The sequence below is a fragment of the Bos javanicus genome, chromosome 28 (assembly GCF_032452875.1).
Source record: "Bos javanicus breed banteng chromosome 28, ARS-OSU_banteng_1.0, whole genome shotgun sequence".
In the NCBI taxonomy this organism is placed as follows: Eukaryota; Metazoa; Chordata; class Mammalia; order Artiodactyla; family Bovidae; genus Bos; species Bos javanicus.
The window spans coordinates 27,129,313-27,151,817 of NC_083895.1; the positions used below are offsets into that span (position 1 = coordinate 27,129,313).

The 22,505-nt window shown below is 49.0% G+C and overlaps 1 protein-coding gene across 3 annotated transcripts in view; it reads left to right on the plus strand.

Annotated features, from left to right (window-relative positions):
- The window catches only part of HK1 (hexokinase 1), a 131,843-nt gene that overhangs the window by 64,991 nt on the left and 44,347 nt on the right, over nucleotides 1–22,505 (plus strand). For all 3 annotated transcript variants that reach the window (XM_061405185.1, XM_061405186.1, XM_061405184.1), the window contains one exon: nucleotides 14,519–14,681. In XM_061405185.1, the coding sequence (XP_061261169.1) occupies nucleotides 14,519–14,681 (163 nt within the window). The remainder of the gene's footprint in view (nucleotides 1–14,518; nucleotides 14,682–22,505) is intronic.

A 22,505-nucleotide genomic window follows, 5' to 3' on the forward strand; every position in this document is an offset into this window, starting at 1 on the left:
CTGGCCATGCCGTGCAGTCCTCCCACACTCCTCCTGTTTTCTGGAGAAAGCATGGGCAGCTTTCTCCTAGAAGGACTGTGCGCCTGCAGTCAGGGGTTCCTGCCTGGTAGAATTAGCCACTGGAGTCAGCTCTGAACATGCCTGAGGAGGCTCTGGGGGAGATGCTGGAGAGGCCAACATACACCTCTGCCCCCAGGAAGTAGTCCTGGCTAGACCGCCGACACCTGCTTAATTGATTTGAGGACATTTAGAATCAAATCCGATCATGGCAGTGCAGTCATTTCTTCAGAAACTGTTTGAGTCCTTTATTTGGTGCAGAGTATATACTAGGCTGGAGTGCTGACTATAAACCTGGACAAAATAGTCCCTGGTTTCTCATGGAGTATAAATAATTATCTGCTGTCTTATGATAAGTGCAAAGCATAGAATGCTATGAGAGCTCTTGGGGCCATGGTCAGATCTTTAGGTGGGAAGTCACTAGCCTAGGAGTTGCTTAAAGTCAGGCTCTAGGGAATTCCCTGGCAGTCCTGTGATTAGTACTCCATACTTTGACTGCCAAGGGCCCTGGTTTGATCCCTGGTCAGGGAACTAAGATTACACGTGGGCTGTGGGGGCCTGGGGGGAAAGCTAGACTCCAAATGTACAAATGGGAACGTTATACTTAGAAACTTTGTAAGGGTGAGTCAAATGGATAGTTACCAAAATGTAGTTTTGCCTTTTTTTAAATGGTTCTCTTTTTAAAACACCTTCCGGGTGCCATGTGCATGGGTGGTAAGTCGCCTTCAGTTGTGTCCGACTCTGTGACGCTGTGAACCATAGGCCTCCAGGCTCCTCTGTCTGGGATTCTCCAGTCAAGAGTACTAGAGTGTGTTGCCATGCCCTCCTCCAGGAGATCTTCCCAACCCAGGGATCAAACCTGTCTCTTAACATCTCCTGCATTGACTGGCAGGTTCTTTACCCCTAGCACCACCTGGGAAGTCCTATCAGATACCAGTTGGGTGTGTAGGTATATATGTCTGTCTATATCCAACAATACACACAGACGTACTGACACCCACATGGGTATGTGTGTGCTTTCATCTGATCTTTCAGAAACCTCAGTGAGGTTGTCACGGCAGGAAGTGTTATCCGTCCCCCTCACTGCTCCTTCCCTGCACATTCTGCTGCCTCGTGTGTATGGACAGAAGGCAGAGATTTTATTCCCCTTTTAGAAACAGGGACTGGCTGGAGGCCCAGAGGAGATAAGTAACTTTCTCAAGGTCTTAGAAAACCTGGAATGGGATCCAGAGGGCTATTGTTTTTAGTGATTTAACTTGGAATCTGTATTTTGATTCTCTCCCCCCACCAAATCAGTACATAAGAGTTAATTTTTTATTGTGAAATATTCAAGGTGCGCAAAAAATATTGAAGCTAATATAACAAACACTTGTGTATCCACTGCATAGCTTGAAAAGTAACAGACACAATTGCAATTTTATTACAGACACAACTGAATCCGTTTCTATGCCTGTCTTCAGTCCCATTCATTTCTCCTCCCAGAGGTGACCTCTGTCCTGAATTTGGTGTTTATCATTTCCTGCATGTTTAATATTTTTTTTATTACATATCATGTATCTATTAAGCAGTGTGTACTGTTACTTTATATGGCTTGAACCTTTTGTAAATGGTGGTATTCTGGTCTGTATCCTTCTGCAACTGTCTTTCTTTAAAAGCTCAATATTGTATATTTAAGACTCTTCCATGTTGATCCATGTACCTGTGTTTCATCAATTTCAACTGCGGTATGCTCTCACATTGTGTGAACACACTAAACTAATTTATCCGTTCTTTTGGTGTGCTTTTGCATTTCTGATTTTTTAACTCGCAGTGCCATAGGGATCTTCTGTCCATAAAGAAGTTGCTCTAGGCTGTGATTCTAGGGCTGAAATTGCTTGGCGGAAGAGTGTGTATATCTTCCCATTGTTAACGTTTGCTAGATTGCTTTCGTGATCAGGCTTCCAGTTAGAAGTTTTGTACAGGTTCTGAACTTACGGTGGCCAGGGGGAGGGAGTGGGGAAGGGACAGCTAGGGACTTTGGGTTGGACATGTACACACTGCTATGTTTAAAATGGCTAAGCAACAAGGACCTACTATGTATAGCACAAGGAGCTCCGTTCAATGTTATTGGCAGCCTGGATGGGAGGGGAGTTTGTGGGAGAACATGTGTATGTATAGCTGAGCACCTGAAACCATCACAACATTGTGAATTGGCTATCCCCCTATAAAAATAAAAAGTTTAAAAAAGTAGAAAAAACAAAAGTTTTGTACAGGTTCCTGTGGTTCCACAGCCAACCCTTGGTGCAGTAAAACCTTTAACATTTTTCATAGACAATTTTTAAACAGACTGTTTCTTCCCAGACATTTCCACGCACATGACAGCATTTGAGCTTGGTTTAAAAATAGCCATTTCCTAGTTTGCCTTACGAAGGGAGCCCTTGCTGCCAGAGTATTACTGACTGCGGCCGAAAACTCATTGTGAGCAGTGCCCGCCTCCTTGGCTGTTTTCTCAGTGCATGCGGAGGGGATTGGGGTGGGGGGTACAGAGACAAGCTTGTGAGGGCTCTCTGTGTCCCCTTGTGCTCTAGTGTGAATCCTCTAAACTTTCCTGGGAGTTGAAACACACAAGTGTGCTTTTGCCCGTGTGTCCTCTCTCTTCCTGGGTGGATCTGGGTGGGCAGGGCTGGCTTATCAGCCCCGTAAACATTTCTGTTAGAGAACGCTCAAAGCCGGCAGCCTCTCTCAGACTATCTTCCCTAAAAGGAGAGGGTGGCTGTGTCCCCCGCGGCAGGGAAACTGAAATGTGAAGTCTGCAGCCCAGCCCTTTGCAAATAGAAGCAGATCTTGTGAGCCCTGTGAGAGGCAGAAAATGTCGGATCATGTTCATCCAATTCCACGCTTAGTTACCGGCTTGCAGGCGCTGAGGCGTTGAGGGGACCTTGGAGGGAAGGTTGCACTGAATGCCTTCTAGGGGCCTGTCTTTCCTAAAATGGTTCTTATTTAACCGTCAGTAGTAACAATACTAACCGAAGCCAACATGTGATGCCTGTCCTGTTTGCTGCACCGAAGGCATTGCATCCCCCCAGCTTCCCTGTTAGTGGGGATCTCTTATGATCACTGCTTTTGGATGAGAACCCTGAGGCTCAGGTATAAACAGAAGAGTCAGCATGCAGACCCATCAAGTCTGCTGGCAGAGCCCCTGCTTTTTTCTACATTGAGATATAATTCACATACTACAAAACTTAACATTGTAAAGAGTGCAAGTCTGTGGTGTCTAATACATTCACGAGCTTGTGTAACTGTTACCACCATCTCATTGCAGAACATTTTCCTCAACCCCAGGAGAAACTCTGTACCCATTAAGCAGTCACTCCCCATTGCTCCCTACACCTTGGTATCTACTAATCTATTTCTTTTTTAAATGAATTTACTTCTTCTGAACATTTCATATGAACAGAATTGTATAATAATGTGACCTTTGTGTGTGGTTTCTTTCGCTTAGCATCTTTTCATGGTTCATTCATATGTACGTACTCCTAAGTACATGTACTCCAGTTCTTTTTATTGCTGAATAGTGCTCATTTGTGCTTATCTACCACGTTTTGTTTACACATTTGTTAGTTCAGGATGTTTCTGTTGTTTCCACTTTGAGGCTGTTATGATAATGCTGCTGTGAGCAGTTTTCCCTGTGTGGACATACTTACATTTCTCTTGGGTATGTGTGTACAAGTGGAATTGCTGGAAGAGATCCTTCTTCTGCTTTCCTCATTTCTGGAAGGAAATGAGGAAACTGAGGCCCCAAGTGGTGGAGGGACTTGCTGACCACATGGCTTGTGAGTGATAGAGACAGAAACACCGTCAGGTCCCCTAACTCAGAAACCCATGTTCTTTCTACCGTAATACATCCAGCTCTCGTTTTGCTGTTGAGGGAAACAGATTCAAAGGAGGAAAGAGCTGGGGACAAGGCAGAGCTGGGCGCAGAATCCTCAAAATCCCCGATTCCCATCTCCCCTTGCTCCCCAGCACCAGCACCCTGGTTTGTGCCTGCCCATCCCCACCCTCTGCCCTCTACCTCTCCACGCCCCACCCCTCCACGCCCCACCCCTCCACGCCCAGGCTGCTCAGTGTTGGCCAACTCCTTCCACCTGGGAAGGAAATGGACCCAATAAAGTCTTTTACAGTGAATGTCGGGGATTTTCTCTGGTTTTCAAATTTCTCTCTGTCCCATTTCTCCATTTGTCCCCCTCCCTCCATCCTGTTTGCATTTAAAAGAGGACTTTTGGGGAGGCCAGGGCTCACCTTGCAAAACCTCCCTATGCTCCCTGTAATGCATTATCAGTCTAGCTTTCTCTCCCAACGTCTGCCTGGCCCTTCTGTAAGCAGCTGTTTTCCTTGATTGATTGATGCGTGGGGTTCGCCTGCAGCCTTGTTACTCAATCTGACCTCATTTCTCTGATGTCCCCCAGTGCCTTCCAGGACCCTGCCTGGGTGGGTGTGATGAATCAAGTAGGAGACTCCAGGCCACCATTGTAACAGAGACACTGGCTCACATTTGTAAAGTTCTGTTTCATTTTCAAAATACTTTTACGTGCTTGATTTAGTGGAGTCCTTCTGGCAAGCTTAAATGTAGGTATTTCTTCCTACCTCTTATATGCGGGGCAGGGAAGCCTCAGGAAGTGGAATTGACATGATCTTTGTTGGCCAGAGAACAGAAGAGCTGGGATGGGGCACAGGTCTACCTGACACCAGTGGGTGGCTGTCACTGTGCATACAGATCCAGGGCCTTAGGCTTCCACAGCAGTGCATGGCAGTGGCCTCCTAGCAGAAATTGTCACTCAGGGCTCCCATGATGGGGATGTGACTGGAGTGTTAGAGCCCTGCTGTCCAGAACAAGAGCCTCTAGCCACGTGTGGCTGCTGCTGCTGCTAAGTTGCATTAGTTGTGTCTGACTCTGTGCGACCCCATAGACGGCAGCCCACCAGGCTCCTCTGCCCATGGGATTTTCCAGGCAAGAGTACTGGAGTGGGTTGCCATTGCCTTCTCCACATGTGTGGCTATTGAGCACTTAAAATGTGGCAAGTCTGGTTTGAGATGTGCTGTTGAACTAAAATACAGGGTTTTGAAGACTTTGTATGACAAAGAAGATATATAAAATAGCTCATTGATAATTTAAAAGATATTAATTACATGTGGGAATAATAGTTTGGATATATTGGGTTAAATAAAATGTTATTAGAATTAATGTCACCTTTTCAAAAAATGTAGGTACTAGAAAATTTTAAATTACATATGTGCCTTGCATTATATTCCTGCTGGAAGCACTCTGTTAGAAGTGAATTTTATGGCTCAAAGGTTTGGACAGAGGCACTCTGCATTTAAAGCAGTAGGTTCCTGGGGTCCTTGGGCCTCGATTTCCTCATCTGTAAAAGCAGGAGGCTGGAATCCTTTATCTCGCAAGGATCCCTGTAGCTGAAGCAGTTTTGTTAGGTGGGCATCAAGCTCTTTGGGTCTCAGTTCCCTTATCTGTCAGATGAGGTGATTTGTGTCTCGCTGCCCATTTATTAAATCAGAGAATGGGTATGGAAACCCTTGGAAAGTGTACTGAATTACATAAATGCCAGATGTTAGCATTGTTCATCCAGAGCACACCTGTAGGCACCTGCAGAAGGAGTGCAGCTTCCTGGATAACAGAGGGTAGGTGGCCGGACCCCCGAGCTGGGCAGGAATCCTGGGTCCCATTCTGCTTGGCCACCATAGGATTCTGAAAAGCTTGTATTCTGAGGATCCATGGTGTCATGGAGCTCCGGTGCCCACTGTATTTGACGACGAGAGGGTAGTTTTCAATGATGCTCTTTTACTGATAGGAAAAACACAGATGGAAGTGATGTGCCCAAGGTTATAGGAGGAATCCGTGCAGCCGGAGGAGGCCTGAGGTCCTTTGCTTTCCAGACTGTTCTGCCCCCACCAATGCAGTACTTTGGAACCATGACTCCGGGGTCTCGATGTCTCATGGTGAAAGCAAAGCTCTCTATACTTCAGATTTTCTCTTCCCCTACCTGGAGGCACCTGAGACGTTGGAAACTGTGAGTCTGGAGCCTGGCTCTAGCCCAAGCCATTGACCACGAGGCCCAGAATGAAGCCTGTTGTTCTTGTCCTGCCACATTCCAGGGCTGTTCTGTTCACCTTCAGAGACTGGGTACCTCCTTTATTTTTAGCTAGTTCAGTATGACAGCTGTGTTCTCATCCTGGGCAAGGGCTTGGTCTCTCACCAGCAGAAAGTGCCTCATAGCAGGAGCCAAGGTCACCAGGAGGACGTTGGGCATGACCTTTGGCCTCCTGCGGTCCTCCTAGCAAGAGGAGTCAGGGGAGCACTGGGTTGGGGTCTGAACCCAGAGCCGCCCTACATCCTAGAGGCTGGATGCCTTTCCCTTGGCTGCTTGACCCCAGGTTCCTCCCATGAAAAACGGGGCTGACAACGCCCACCCTGCAGGTGTGCTGCTTAGATCAGGGCAGGTTGAAGTGTCCAGCAGGGGCTCCAGGCCGCTTCTGTTATCTCGGTTCCCAGAACCTCAGTTTCCTCATCAAGGATGGGGATCCCATTTTCCTCCGGATTTGTTGTGATTAAACAGAAGTGTTGTATGAACAGTACTTGGTGCTTAATACGTGCTCAGTCCATGCCCACTGAAATGGAACTAACTGTTCAGGAGCACAAAGGACCGAGAGCTGTATCTGAACCTTGGAAAGGGCCTGGGAAAGGGAGCCTCTGAGGACAGTGTTTGAACCTGCCAAAGGGACCCTGATGCCTTGGGGATGTTTGCACACACAGTTCTCTCTCAGAAGCCTCTAAAATGGAAATTATGTTCCCAAACATGTTTCCTCTCTCAGGTATTCAGCAGCCTCTGGCCACCTTGAATAGTGGAGACTCCTGATTATCTGTAGAACTTTTGTGTCCCCCTGGACCCCAGGGTGCAGATGTCATGAGGGGTGGGGGGATCGGAGAGCGCCTGGAGCAGTCCCTCCCTCACAGAGGGGCTGTTGGCTCCACACAAGTCACTGTGAGGCTGAAGTAAGGGGCTGGTGCTGGAGAAGGGCTGTGTCGTTCAGGGAAGAGGACTCTGCTGCATTATCTGAGCTAGCAAACCCTTCTGAGATGACCTTCTGAGTTAGGCATCACTGGAGGCTTCTGTTCACCCAGGAGAGCAGCCATTCAGCCCAGCTGAGCAGCCACCTGAGGGGGTGGGGACACCAGTGGCCTGGAAGTGTGGTCCCTGCACCCCTGGCGCTCCTGGTCTGGCGGGAGGCACACACCATGCACATGTCACCGTGGTGCCCGGGGAGGACTCACTGCCACTGTCCCCAGGCAGGTTGCTTCCTCCACACTGAGCACAAGGGCCAAGGGGATGCTGAGAAGAGCGGCAGCTGGTGCTGGGCAGGCGGGTCACCTCGCCCTTTGGAGGAGGTGTTCATCAAGAAAGGAGCGGGGTGTTGAGTGGCATAGACGGGCCAATGCAGTCAAATGGAAGTGGATCTGTCAGGAAGGACCATCGGTGGGGCAGAAGGCAGGAGGGTGCCCGGGACGGATGATTCTGGTAGGGAACCCAGGGCATCCAAAATGTCTCTCTTTGTGGCCAGTGCCCTGCCTGCTCAGGGACTAGCTGCCAAAAGTAGGATAGAAAGGTAGGTTTCCTGGGCCACCACCCTCAATGGTGAGGTGGGGCTGGGCAGGCAGGAAGGGGGTTGGACCTGCCAGAGCGGGGCTTGGGATGGTACCCACCATGGTGGAGGGTGCCGTTAGGCCAGGACCTTTGGGTTTGCTATGGCCTTTGAGCATCCTTCCCAGGATGGTGTGAAAGGGAAAATGAAATGAGCAATTCAGATCGCTGGTGGCTGCTGGGGGGTGAATGAGGCCTCCAGAATAATCAGGCTGCAGGGTGTGCTTTTGATGAGGCAAGGGAGCCTGTACACTGCTTCTGTAGTGGATGGAGTGGTGGCATTAATGCCACCGTTTTCCCACATCTCCCTGCTCTCTGACCCTGAGGCTGGGTTCGCCCTGGGCTGAGCAAGAAGCGTACTGAGGAAGGAGCACAGAACCAGGAACTTGGTGTCCACTCCAGCTCTCTCACTGACCAGTGATCACCTCGAAAGTGTTCATCGCTCAGTCGTGTCCGATTCTTTGTGACCCCATGGACTGTAGCCTTCCAGGCTCCTCTGTCCATGGAATTCTCCAGGCAAGAATACTGAGTGGGTAGCCATTCCCTTCTCCAGGGGATCTTCCCGACCCAGGGTTCGAACGCAGGTGTCCTGCATTACAGGCAGATTCTTTACCGTCTGAGTCACCAGGTGGTCACTGTGGCCAATTGAATAACCTCTCTAGACTCTGATGTTTCCTAAGGGCAAAAGATGTGATGGCACCTGCCCTGCTTCTCTGGATAGGATAGCTTAAGGATCATCACATGAAATCGCCGTGCAAAGTAGAAGGTCTTCGTGGGTCAAAGTCAGGTGAATACAGCCACATTACAGATGGAAAGACTGAGGTGCCTACAAAATGGCCAAGTTGGAGTCCAACATCGGTGTCTGCACTGTTCAGTCCACGCCTTATCCTTGAACCAGGCAGGGTCCTAAAATCTAAGTTGGCTGTTAGTGCCTTAGAGAAAGTGCCCAGAAGAAACAGAGATGGAGTTAAGGTTTCAAGGGAGAAACTGTTTATAGTATCATTCCATTTTTGTAACAAAATATAAACAAACCAAGCTCTGTATGCATGGATGTTTAAGTAGGAAATCTGCCCTAGAACATAAAGCTGTATTAGCAAGGACTTCTCTGGGAAGATTGAGGGAAGAACTCAGACTTTTTATTAGTACTTTTATGCGTTGTTTGTGTTCTTTAATAATAAGTATATATAACTTGCTGTTAGTTTAAAAGAAAAGAATAAAACAATCCAAACGTTTCAGAGGACTTTTGTGAGCATCTTTCACTTGCTATGATTTCATGCAAATGACCACCTGCCTTTCATTTTCTTTTTTACAAGATGGGTTAGTAATATCTGGTAATCAATGCATTTCTCTAGATATTTAGGTAAAAGGAATTAGGGACATGTGATTATGAGCTAGACAGGTGAGTGAGAGAGATGGATTCCCTTTTGGTAATTTCAGTGGAAGGATGGGAAGAGTTTTTGACACATTATTAAAATTCTCCTAGTAGCTTTCTGAGGTGAAAGTATTGCGTGCATGCTCAGTCGTGTCCGACTCTGCAATCCCATGGACTGTAGCCTGCCATGTTCCTCTGTCCATGGAATTTTCCAGGCAAAAATACCAGAGTGGGTTGCCATTTCCTAATCCAGGGGATCTTCCAGACCCAGGGATGGAAGCTGTGTCTCTTATGTCTCCTGCCTTGGCGGGCGGATTCTTTACCACCGTGCCACCTGGGATGCAAAAATATTATTATTCCCATTTGAAAGAGGAAATCAAGAATCAGAGAGATTGAGTAATTTGTCCAAAGTCACACAGCTAATAAATGGCAGGTATTGAACTCGGTTCTCTTCATCCACAGCCCTGGGTTCTTCCCACATGTGAGAAAGAATAGAAATCCATAAGGAGGAGCCCCAAAAGAGGGGTTGGAACCTGGCGTCTAGATCCAGCTGCCACTTATAAACCACGTGACTGTGTGTGAGTCATGGGTCTCCATTTCCTCAGCTATAAAATGAAGATAATGATATCTTTCCTGCCTGCTTCACTGACGTATTGTGCTGGGAGAAAGGAAACTAACACACTGAGCCCCCACTTCATGCCAGGCACCTGACATCCACGAGCTCGTTTCTTTCCTTTCTATGACATCCAGATGGGAAATTTATGTGAAAGTCATGTGTGTAAGTGGCAGAGTCCTCTGCAAACATGAGCGCTCATTAAAATAATATTCATCACCTTGGACCCATTCTTTCCTGAGTCAGTCCCCTTAAGAAAGAGAAGTGCATCTGATGTTGAAATCTCTGCTCTGCCCTTAAGCAAGAGTCCTTCTTAACCCTTCACTGCCTGTTCCCCAGTTTCCTCTGTGAGTAAAACATCTCACTTGGGACGTTCACTTCACAGGCCTGTGCTGAACCACTTCAGGCACATCTGTTACTCTGCTGAGAGAGGCAGTGAAAAATTTTCCATGGCTGTGCCCCTTCCCATGAGGGGTCAGAGTGCCCAAATCACCAGTAGCTACGGTGCCTCCTGCCACAACTGGCCTATTCACTTGGGCATGTCCAGTCTTGAATTGTTTTTTTATGCATGTCTGTTGGGAGCAGGAGGTGGCATCGGGCACAGATACTTTTGAGTTTAGACCAGTGTGGGGCGACTGGGTACTTCTGCTGGCTGGGTGGCTCTGCGGGGCTTGGTAAGGCTGTGTTCTCTTCCGACATCTCCCCCTTCCTCTAAGCTGAGTCTGCAGGATCCGGTGCAGCGTGTGGTGTCTGGGACCCTGGCATCCCTGCCCCCATCTCCTTCCCAGCCTGACCCGAGTCCTGCATGCTCATGTCAGACACCAAGTGTGAACGTGAGCTCCCCAGAGCCCAAGGAGTTCCTATCACAGACTCCTGGGAGCCTCTGTCTGTGTCTGTGATAGACATCCTATGATAGATGGCTTGCAGCTTGAAGCCACCAGAAGAGGTGCCGTGCCCTCCTGTCACCAAAATGTAGGGCTAGGAGTTGAAGGCACATGGCCAGAGCAGCAGAGTTTGGAGGCAGTATCCCAAGGGAAGAGGAAGGACTGGAAATGTGAGAGGTAGGGAGAGAGAGTGGGGAGGGAAAGATCTGGAGTTGTTTGGAGAGGGGACAGAAATGGAAAACTGAGAGGACCGCGGCTTCGGCCAAGTCTCCCAAAGCCAGAAGTTGTCCTTCTCCGGCCCTGCTTCCCTCAATTTCCCCCCCTGGGCTTCTGGGCCCACCTTCTATAAGAAAAACAGCTCTTGCACTGGGGTTCTTGCAGAGCTCTGGAGCAAACAGACAGGAGAACCCCCTTCCTTTCTACCTCCCTCCACCCACTGCCCATTCCCAGCTTCTTTCCCAGGTGGGACAGAGGGCGGCCCAGCCAGCTGCCAGGCAGGGCTCATCTGATGAACAAGAGGAAAGAGGCCCCTTGTTTGGTGAGGTTCTGGGCACTTCCCACGGAGTATCCTGCAAGTGTCTCTTGACGTGGCTCCAGTGCTTCCTGGGCTGCTTAAAGGGCCACAGTCCGTATGATGCGAGTCTGCTGAGCCCTGCACCAGGTGCCTGCCTGGCCGGGCAGGGTGGGGGGTACTGCAGCCCAGCCTCGGGATCTGTGCTATTGTTCAAAGGCCCCTCCTGAGCTTCTGAGGACCGGAAGGTACCACCTGAGATCCTAGAGGCTTCAGAGTCAGTTCCAGCTCTGCCCTGTGCTCTACCCTTTGTCTGGCCCTGATTTCCACATCTCTGCTGAGAGGAGTTGTACCATGTGATGATTCATGAACATGAACCAGAGAGGGAAAGCCCTTCTTCCTTCAACACTTGGGGGCCAGGTTGTCTGGCATCTGTGTCCCTAGCCAGCTTTCCTGTATGAGCTTCTTGGCTCTATTTGGGTTTGTCTCTGTGCTGAGCTGCACCTTGAGTCAGGAGGCAGGCTGGCTGTGGAGCCCTGCTCTTTCTAGAAGTTTCTCCTTGTCCAGCTAGAAAGTCTCAGCAGCTTTGCCTGGGCCTGATGCCTGCACCGTAGAGGGGACTGGCCTTCCCCAAGGGGTGGGAGTGGTTGTAGGCTCCACTTAGCTTCTTGAACTGGAAAATGGGGCTTAAGAATGTCCCCCTGACAGGGTTATTTTGAAGGTAAAATGACGTATTGGGTATGAAAGCACTTGATATACTGCAAACCCTGATATAAAGTATTCTTGCACCCAGCATTCGTTGAATTCCTCCTTTGTTCCAGGCAACCAGGTAGTTCCAAAGGTCTACTCGACATGTTTCCTTTCCCTGGGAAACTCATGAGTTATCAGAGGAGACAAGCATGTCGGTAGACAGATGATGTAAGAGGGTGAGGAGTGTGGTAGGGAAAACACGTCCAGATGCCAGAGCAGCGCCGTGACTGTCTCTTCTCTGCTCCTGCTCAACCGTCCCCTCCCCAGCACACAGCGTGATCTTTCTGAGCCACATCTCACTGTCGAATACTCCGTAGAGTCCCATTTAGAGTCTGAATGTGTCCACCTGTCTTACCAGGCCCTGCACGGCTTGGCTCCTGACACCTTTCCAGTTGCTTCATTCTCGCACCTGTGCTCGGTCATCACACAGACCGCCCTACCTCCCTCGTCTTTGGCCTTTGCTCTTGCCTGTGCCCTGATGCGCTCTTGCACTCAGTCGCTGCCCCCACCGCCGTGTGCTTCTGTGGCTCACGCATGAGCGACTGCCTCTTCCAACCAGCACATGGTCGCCATGACTTGCAGCAAGAACTGCCGATGGGCGCTGCCAGCCTTGGGGGTAGAACAGAGCACGTCTCCTGGGGCTGTGTCCTGGCCATTTCTATTCCAGCTCTCGGCGGTTTCTGATTGCCCTTCTCTTATTACGAAGGGGAAAGGAAAAAGGTGGTTGCAGTAGAAGAGTTGGGGGTGGGGACAGGGCACAGGCCGCAGAGGACGCTGGAGGACTCCTGCCTTGTCTGTGAGACAGGAGACAGGCAGGACTGGGAGCAGCAGGAGGCAGGAATCCAGAGCAAGAAGGCTGCCCGAGAGCAAGATATGCAGAAATTACTCTGTGTCCTTGAGTTGAATGTTTCCAGCCACCCTGAAATGTAAGCATGAGATCCCATTCTCAGAAGCCAGTCAGCATCAAAGGCCTTTGTAGCAGCCTCATGGAGTCATAAATCAGCCTCTTCATCGACCGGGAGCTTGCTATGTGTGAGGCTCCTTGTGAGGCACTGGGAGGTCAAGGTGAATGGAGCAAACACTGTCCCCATGACGGGTCTAGCGGGCAGTGAGCCAGGCTGGACCATGCGGAGAGAGAAGTGCTGAGGGAGTCATTATCTGTACCCTGAGGGTCTCAGACATCTGCTGGAGGAGGTGACATTTGATTTGAACCTTGAAGGGGAGGTGAGATTTGAGTAACTGGGAAGAGAAGGAAGGGTGGTTTGACAGGAGAGCCCAGGAATGGTAGGAGAGGTTTGGCTGGAGTTCAGAGAGCCCAGAGCTGCACCTGCAGGGCGTAGGGGCCTTGGACATGGGAGGCATTGCAAGGTTTTGAGCAGGGGAGTGAAGTGATCAGGGTCCCAGTTTAAGAAAGCGAAATATCCTGGACAAGCCCCCTGCCTCCCGCCCTCCCTTCCCCGCCCCCCCAAAGGCAAAATGTGGTCATGGTATAGAAGATAGATTAAAAAGGGAGAGAAATTGAAGACTGAAAACCATTGCAGTGAATGGGTCAGGAGTCAGGAATCCAGGCACATGGTTATCAGGACTTCCTAAAGCAGGACGTGGCAGAAAGAATGAGCCAGGAGACAGAGAGACTTCCGGTGAACTCCATGAGGACAGGTGTCTAACCCAGAGCCAAACATGTAGTGGGCGCCCAGTCAATACCTTTTGGGAGAGTCATTGGGAAGGTACTATGAAGAAAGAAAAACAAATGACGACAAGGAGGCCTGAGGTTGGGAGCCTGGGATCCTTGAGGAGAGCGGGTAGCCCAGGAAGATGGGCAGGTTGGTTCAGTCCTGGTTGAGTCAGGGGTGGTCTGATCTGGAAGAGTGGGCACATGGGCCCTGGCACACAGGCATGGGAACTTGGACTCTTCCAGACCTTTTGGGGGATAGTGAGGTTAAGGTCTCTGTGCCCTGGGCCTGAAGCACCATGTTCTGAAGGGCGCCAGCCCTTCACTCGCCATTTCCATTCACCTAGAAGTCATGCCCAAGGAAACCCACCAGCACCACTGCCTCACGATCCTAGCAATAGCTGATGTTTATTGAGCACTTTTCTGTGTTCTAAGGGCTTCTCTGTCTCCTTTGATCTTGTAACATTCCGCGAAGTAGGTTCTATTTATCATCTCAGTTTTTCAGTTGAGGAAACTGAAATTCACACAGCTGTTAAGTGATGGAGCTGGGATTTGAGCCCCAGGTGATGGCTTTGGAGCCCTTGTTCTGGGGCACTGCCATCCATGTGAGGATGAGCCAGAGGGAAGGAGTCACGTGGAGGCTTAATGTGTCTCTGGCTTGTACTTGGGGATCAAAGGACAGTTTCCATGTAATATTCAAGGGTTGGTAGGGACCTTGGAGGTGTCTCGTTCATTTTACAGGAGAGGAACCAGGGCTCAGAGCATTTGCAAACGTGCTCTGAGCAACATGGTTGATGGCAGCTCAATGATGGATCAGCATGGGTGCTCCAGAGCCCATGGATCTGTATGGTCTTAGACAGATGGGTGCCTCACCCTGCCGTCCCTGTCCTCCTCCAACCAGACTGGAGCTGAAACGACCTTCCTCAGCCTTGGCCTCACTTTTTTTTTTCTTCTCATCCTTCCTCCAGATTGACAAGTATCTCTATGCCATGCGGCTCTCTGATGAAACTCTGTTAGATATCATGAATCGTTTCAAAAAGGAGATGAAGAATGGCCTCTCCCGGGATTTTAATCCGACAGCCACAGTCAAGATGTTGCCAACGTTTGTAAGGTCTATTCCCGATGGCTCAGGTGAGTCTCACACCCAGAGACTGGGCTCTCAGGGCTGAATGCTCTGTGAAACCATCTTTCCAACTTCCATCATTTGTTCATTTATTCATTTACTTACCCACTCATCCAGTTATTCATCCATTCACTGTTCCATCCGTCTGTTCTCCCATCCATCCATTCACCTATCCATCCATCCATCCAATTTATGTTTGTTGAGATTCTGTCTTGTGATAGGGGACATCATGTTTGGACCAGGCTGACCTCCCCTGATCGTCCTGACTGTCCAGTGACTTGTGGAAAGAGAGCATAGTGTTCACAGATCTTCCAGATGCTGTGTGAATAACTCTTACATCTCCAGGACAGGAAAGGTTCCAGAACAAGCCAAGAGTTCATGTTAGGAGAATCTCTCCATCAGGGCACCAGGGCCTCCCTGTACTATCCCAGATAAGCAGCAATCCTAATGGCCAGGTGGATCTCAGACCCAGAGGGGAGATTCAGGTCCCCATTTGAACAAATTTCATAGATGCTAAGTCAGGGTAGCCCCTCAAGCAGAGCAATGGTGAGGGGAGTAGGATTGGAAAAGGGAAATTACCCTCTTGGTCTGCATCGTGTGGCTCATGTCCCGCAGTGGGCATTTGGGGGCTTCCTGAGAATTGTCATTGCCCCCGCCCTAGGGGAGTGGCCTCAGTCCCTCCACTTGGCAGAGTGGAAGCTGAGAGGGCATAGCCTGGCCTTGGCCTGCTCAGTGGAGGTCGTTCTGTCTGGCTGACCCAGTGGTGGGTATTGTGTCTACCCCAGCTTAGCACATGCCCAGGAATCCCGCCTTGAGCTGGGTTCTGTACTCTAGGCTGGGGTTCACCTGCCATGTGCAAGGGAGGGAGAAAGATTATGAAAGTCAGATTTCTCTTGGGGTTGTGAGTACGCACTCCGAGAGTGTGGCCCTTACACTCTCTTCCTATTTCCCCTCTGCTCTTGGGACTCATTTAAAGCTGGGATTTGAGGCATCTGATATGCAGCCTTCAAAATGGCCATCGGGAAAACTGCAGCTGTTTCAGCTGATGTTTATGGAAGATGGGCAGGTGCACCGTGTGTTGGAGCGACTGGCTGCAGTGGGAAGGTCCTCTTGTGCCAGCAGCCGGCCTTTAAAGTCCTAAACGAGATTGGGACACCGTGGAAGGGCGGGTGCTCTTGTGTGCGCTGTGGCCACAGGTGGGGTTTACTTCACGCACACGCACTGGTACTTGTATCTCTCATGTTTCCTGACTTTTTAAAATCTCCACTTTTATCCTTTTGTTTTCCTTGAGGTCTTGCTCACCAGCAGTTTAGGCTCTTTTATGACTACCGAAGAGATTCTGGCCATCAGAGTGACCAGACCACAGTGTCCCCTGGGTTTTTTTTCTCATGTCTCTGGCTTTGTAGTTTGCTCCTACTTTTCCCAACCCCGAATGGCACCCGTGTCCAGAAGCATTTGTGTCTTTACCAGGTTCATTGAATTCTGTAGGAGAGATGTGGCTCTGCATGCTGTCAGCTGAGAGACAGGGGAAAGGGAGATAAGATAGAGGCGCACCCCCCCAGGGCCCCCACTCTGGCTTTGCTTAGATAACTCAGAAGGATGCCTGATGCTTGGGGGACCCCCGATCCTGTGTGACTGGCCCCGGGCTGGCCTGTCCCATGAGACGTTTCTTCCCTTTCCTCCTAAATGCTGCCTGCAAGCCAGCTTCCCTTCCGTGGCCCGTGTGTCAGCAGGGGATGCCCTACCTCATACCTTCACACACCATTTTTAGGGCTGAGGGACTCAAAGTGTGATCCAGATACACTAGTAATCTAGCCATTTGAAAACAGGGCTCCAAATGCATTCTTATTTGGGAAAAACAACATTTCCAAAGATCCCTCTTAGAGATCCAAAGCAGGGACTTGGTAGTCCCGAGGTTAGGACCCTGCACTTCCAGTGCAGGGGGCATGGATTTGATCCCTGATCGGAACGAAGATCCCATATGTTACGTGGCATGGACAAATCAAAACGAAAACAAAAGAAATTGGAAGCAGATACCAGGGTGCTAAAGGCCCTGAGCAGTCCTACAGGAGAGAAACCTGTTAAACTCGGCTACCTGCCTTTTCCCCAAACCTGTTTGCTCTTTCCCCCAATATTTACTACTATATTTCATCTATTTTGAGACCCTATTTTTGTCTTCGTTGTTGAGTCCTCTGAAATCAGCAGTGCATTGTGCAGCAGTTGCCTCTTTAAATTACTGTGAGCAGAATTTTTTTTCTCTCTTCGCATTACATAAAATAACGATGTGTCCACATTCAGTGCTGTCTTAAATGTGATGATGTAGGTGGTGATCACGCCCATGTTGGGAAATGCTGTCCTAGGGTTTGTGGAACTGGAGCCAGCAGCCTGGGCCCCATGCCTCCTTCTGAGCCTCTCTCATGTCCAGTGTGAAGGGAAGTGAATGGGCCCGAATGTTCAGGGCCCCTCGGGAGCACAGAGCAGTGCTGAGAGCAGGAGAGGAGGAAGGGGAGACACCAAAGCCCTGAGCCCCTGGCCTGCACGGCTAGGCCTTCCCCAGCTCCGCCTCCCTCTGCCCTCCCTGGGGACTGTTTCTTCTGCTCTGTGTTAGTTTCCAAGGCTGCTGTAATGAAGTACCATGAACTGGGTGGCTTTAAACGAGAGTGATTGTCTCACAGTTCTGGAAGCTTGAAGTCCAAAGTCATGGTGTCACGGGCCGTGCTCCTTCTGAGACACTGGACTGTGTTTCCTTGCCTTTTCCTGGCTTCTGGTGGAGGCTGTCAGTCCCTGACATTCCTTGGCGTGTAGCTGCATCTCTCCACTCTCAGCTTCTGATGTCGTGTGGCATTTTCCTCTAATAAGTATACCAGTCAGATTAGAACCCACACTCACGACCTCCTCTTCATCCGATTACATCATCTAAAAAGACCCTTTTCCAAATAAGACCACATTTACAGGTACCCAGGGTTAGGACTTCTACAGAAATACCTTTTGCGGGGGATACTGTGCAACCATAATATACTGTATAGCTCTTCTCTCTATGACTGTTCCTAATATTCACGGGTGGGTTCAAGTCAGGTGTCCAGGGGCCCACACTCCTCCAGGAATGGTCCCTCCAGCCCCACATAGACACTGACATTGATGCCAAGGCCCTGGACATCAGTCCAGTCCCTGCCACTTTTTGATGGAAGTGCCTCCAACCACAAGGTCCCTTGGAGGAGCCAGAATGTGGGTCTCCTTCATAGTAAACCATGGTGCTAGTCTCTTTTCGAGATGTTAATTACTGCTTCACCTGTATAATTAGTCAGTGACAAAATTAGTGGTAATCCCAAACCACCAAAGGATAAATTGGAGTCACTGCAGTGGAGAGGTGCCCCTGCCTGTCAAGCGGTGATGTGACTTCCAAGTCAGAGGGAGAAACAAACCTTTCCTTTCCTGCTGACCTCGACCTTGATGACTGGATTACTGGAAACTGTTGGCTTTTGAAACTGTATTGATTTTTTTGAAAATGTCATCAGCCCGTTGTTGTTAATTTCCCCCCTTTTGACAATTTTAATGGGCAGTGCTTTTTCTCTAATTGTTCTCAAGTAATCTATACATTAGGTTAAAAAAAGATGCAAAACCCTAAAGTGGCTTTTAGCTGCTACATATCCTTTTTGCAATGGGAAAGATATGAATAATACATAAAGGAGGAAGATACTGAAGCCTTTTTATGCTGGTGACTTGGCTAAACAGAAACCCTTGTTCAAAGGTGCCCAGTTTCTGGGGATAGCTGCCCACCTGGATCCAGCTTCTGTCAGAAGGCCTGCCCGACTTTGGTTCTCACTTGGGAAACTTCCCCTTTTTTTCTCATCTTGTCATTTATCACTCAGGATATTGTAAATATCAATTAGACTGTAAGCTTCTTGAGGGTAAATTGAGTTGAAGATTTCCTTGTTTCTGCTTTGTGGTTCCTTAGTGTGCTCTTCACCCAGAGGATAAGTTTAGAATGTTTGATTTGCGATGTGGTCCTGGGCTTCCCTGGTGGCAATACGGGAGACCTGGCTTTGATCCCTGGGTCAGGAAGAACCCCTGGAGAAGGGAATGGTAACCCACTCCAGTATTCTTGCCTGGGAAATCCCATGGATAGAGGAGCCTGGAAGGCTACAGTCCATGGGGTCGCAGGGTCAGACACGACTGGATGACTAACACGCTTCTTCCTGGACTTCCCAGGTGGCGCTAGTGGTAAAGAACACACCTTCCAATGCAGGAGATGTAAGATCCCTGGGTCAGAAAGATCCCCTGGAGGGAGGGCATGGCAACCCACTCCAGTAATCTTGCCTAGAGAATCCTCATGGACAGAGGAGTCTGGCGGGCTACAGTCCCTAGGGTCGCAGAGTCAGACATGACTGAGCACCTTAGCACACTCACAGTTAAATTGGTGGGGCTTAAGATATACTGCTTTCCAGCCAAAGGAAGGAAAACATTTCCTTTTCTCACTGCATTTGGGCTGTTCACTTACCTTTCTCTGTCCTTATGTGGGAAGATGGTTGGATTATCTCAGAAATTCTCTCATTTGATGAAATCTCCTAAATGCCTAGCATTCCAGTTGGGTTTCTGATGAAGGTGTAAACTCTCATTGGCTAGCAGGATTGCAGACAGGAGGCTTTGTGTCTTGTGTACAGGATTAATTCATGGAGCAGGCAATGGGAGGCATTTCATGAACGCTGAGTTCTGTTTGCGCTGTATTCCAGCACAGGTCTGGACTCGAGAGAGACATCTGTTTTGGTGTTTGTTTTCCATTATTTGCTGGTAATAATGACTGTCATTAGAAAGTGGAGAGTTGCCAGGGGCCCTTCAGATGCTTTGTTTAATGAGGCTTCTATAGAAGAGCAGTTCTTGGCTTCAGTGGAAATGGGAAATGTAGGATGAAGTCTCGGCAGTGGCAGGCAGGAAGGTTGAAGCCAAAGATTTGAAGAGGAAGTAAGAAGGAAGCCGACTGCTGCAAGGAGACTGAACTTGAAACTGAAGGGGAAAATAGAGTTTCAGACCACTGGATTAATCTCTGGCTCTGCTGCGTATTATCTGTGTGATCTTGGAGAAGTCCCTCAACTGCTATAAGCCTCCATTTCCTCATCTGTAAAATGGGCGTGGCAGTCCTGCTGTGCCTGCCTCACAAAGCTGTCAAAAGGATCAAAGTGCTTTGGAAACTGCAAACCACCATGAGAGTCACAGAGAGTCATTGTTCTGCTGGTCATCAGTATAACTTAATAAATGACTTTCTAAGAATTCTTAATGAGCTTCCCTGGTGGCTCAGTGGTAAAGAATCTGCCTGCCAATGCAGGAGATGTGGGTTCGTTCTGAGGGTTGGGAAGATCCCGTGGAGAAGGAAATGGCAGCCCATTCCAGTATTCTTGCCTGGGAAATCCCATGGAAGGAGGAGCCTGGCGGGCTATAGTCCATGGGGTCACAAAGAGTCAGGCACAGCTTAGCAACTAAACAACAATGAAGAATTCTTTGGAAGAATTTCCCAACTTTGGAAGGCCCTTCTCATCTGATGCGGCCAAAGGACCCCTACCCATCAGACCTAAATGTAGAGGTCTAGCCCTGGAGGAAAATGTCAGAGCTTTTCAGAATTCACCAGCATCCCTGTGATGTTATGGGAGGGAGGAGACAAGAAAAGGGGGGAAGCAAAGGCAGGCTGTCTCCCCGCCACCCCAAAACCCCTCATAATGTGGATGAGCCTACAGACTACAGCTCTGGTTCCTCTGCAGCTGGGTGATTGAACACCACGACTCTGAATGGGGGGACCAACTGAGATAAAGGGGAGGATACCTCCTTTATGGAGGGCAAGTTGGTATTTGGAGCGCCCATTGCCTATAAAGAATGTTGAACCCAGCAGCCTCTGCTTGTAACTGAAAGAAATCTAACTCAAAGTTGTATAAGCAAGAAAGGGAATTCTAGGTTCACATAATGGAAAATGTAGTTGTAAGTTGGCTCCTGTAACCAAGGCCTCATCTGTCTCTTAACCAAGGCTTCATTCGTAGGCTACTGCTGCTGCTGCTAAGTCGCTTCAGTCATGTCCGACTGTGTGAGACCCCATAGATGGCAGCCCACTAGGCTCCTCTGTCCCTGGGATTCTCCAGGCAAGAATACTGGAGTGGGTTGCCATTTCCTTCTCCAACGCATGAAAATGAAAAGTGAAAGTGAAGTCGCTCAGTCGTGTCTGACTCTTTGCGACCCCATGGACTGCAGCCTACCAGGCTCCTCCGTCCATGGGATTTTCCAGGCAAGAGTACTGGAGTGGGGTGCCATCGCCTTCTCTGCATTTGTAGGCTGCCTGTCCCTTATGGGGGCAGAGAGAGCCCCAGCGGTCGTAGCTGATACATCTCCAAACTAGAGGTCCCAAGGTTGTCTTGGAGAAGGTGGTGATTGGCTGATGTGGGTCACGTGCCCACCCTGAACCAATCACGTTGGCCAAAGTTGGGGACTCTGGATGCTCTTGGGTCACATGGAACAGGCGATCAACCCCAACCCCAATTCAGATGACAAAACGGGAAGGGTGATTATCTAAAGAGACGCCAGACAGCAAACAAAGCTTTTTTCCAGACACCTTGCTGTCCTTGCCAGAAGTCATTCCTTGATGTCCGTTGCCTGGCAGAGGATAGGGCTGAACAGACCATGCATTTAACCCAGGTGTTCTAACTGAACTAGCTGCAAACACTTTCTGATTTGTCTACTGTATATGGGACTCAGTACTGGGAAAAAGGAAGTAAGCCTGCTAAATTACCCTTGCCTTCAAATTGCTCATCACCCGGATGAGGAAGATAAAACTTTTATGTGTATGTGTGTGTGTGTGTGTGTATGTATTAATGAGCATCCCAGTATTTGCAAGTATATGAGTGACTAAGGAAAGGGAAGGGCCCTGGCCTTACCGCAGGCGTGACCATGAGCAAGTCATTCAGCAGGTTTGGTTGGAGCTACCTTATCCATAGATTGAGTAGGTGAGTTAATATTTGTCCCATATTTCCTGTGCTGCAAATGTGATTTACAGAAGAGATGCCAACTGCCATTTCTTTCAGCAAGCACAAACACACCCTGGAATCAGGGTCACTGCTCAGGAAGGGATCAGGGGCTGCATTGGGCTTAACAGTGACTGCTTGTAAAATGCCTTCAGGGAAAGGCCCCTTCACAAATCATCTCAAGACTAACTTTTCTGGTCTCCTTCTCTGCCCCTAACTCCCTGAAACCCTATTGACCTGTGTTTGTTGAAAAAAAAAAAAAAGAAGTGAGATGGACAGACTGTGGTGGGAGGCTGGGACGGGGCAGGGGTCTTACAGAGCTGCAGAAGTGTGGGCCGGCCCCATGCACCCTAAGGCCAGGTTCTTCCCTGACCTGGAGACAGATGAGATCATTTAAACTTATCCTGCTTGAAAACTTGAGACCTGGGACTTCAGAGGTGCTGCCTGAAACCTGATTCCTTCATGCACAAAGGGCTAAAAACTCTTACCTGTTGTGTGTTGACAATGACACCAATAAGCAAGAGATCCCCCATCACGTGGAACTTGAGCACAAGAACCTGCTTTTACCTAGTCCCTTGATTCAACTGAAGATGAGACTTTTGACCTGACTGATTTATCAAGATTTCTCAAGCTATTTTTTTAAGTTATGATGAAAGCCAGTGCAAAATGTGAAATAAATAACTTTTTATTTTTTAAATTAAAACAGTAAATAAATTAATTAAATAAAAATGTTAGGAAGGAAAAGCACCCATATTTTCATCCTAGCACAGTGTCCGCTTTTGCGTGTGTTGTTTCCCTGTATACAAGTGGTTTATAGAGAGATGTAGCCATTCC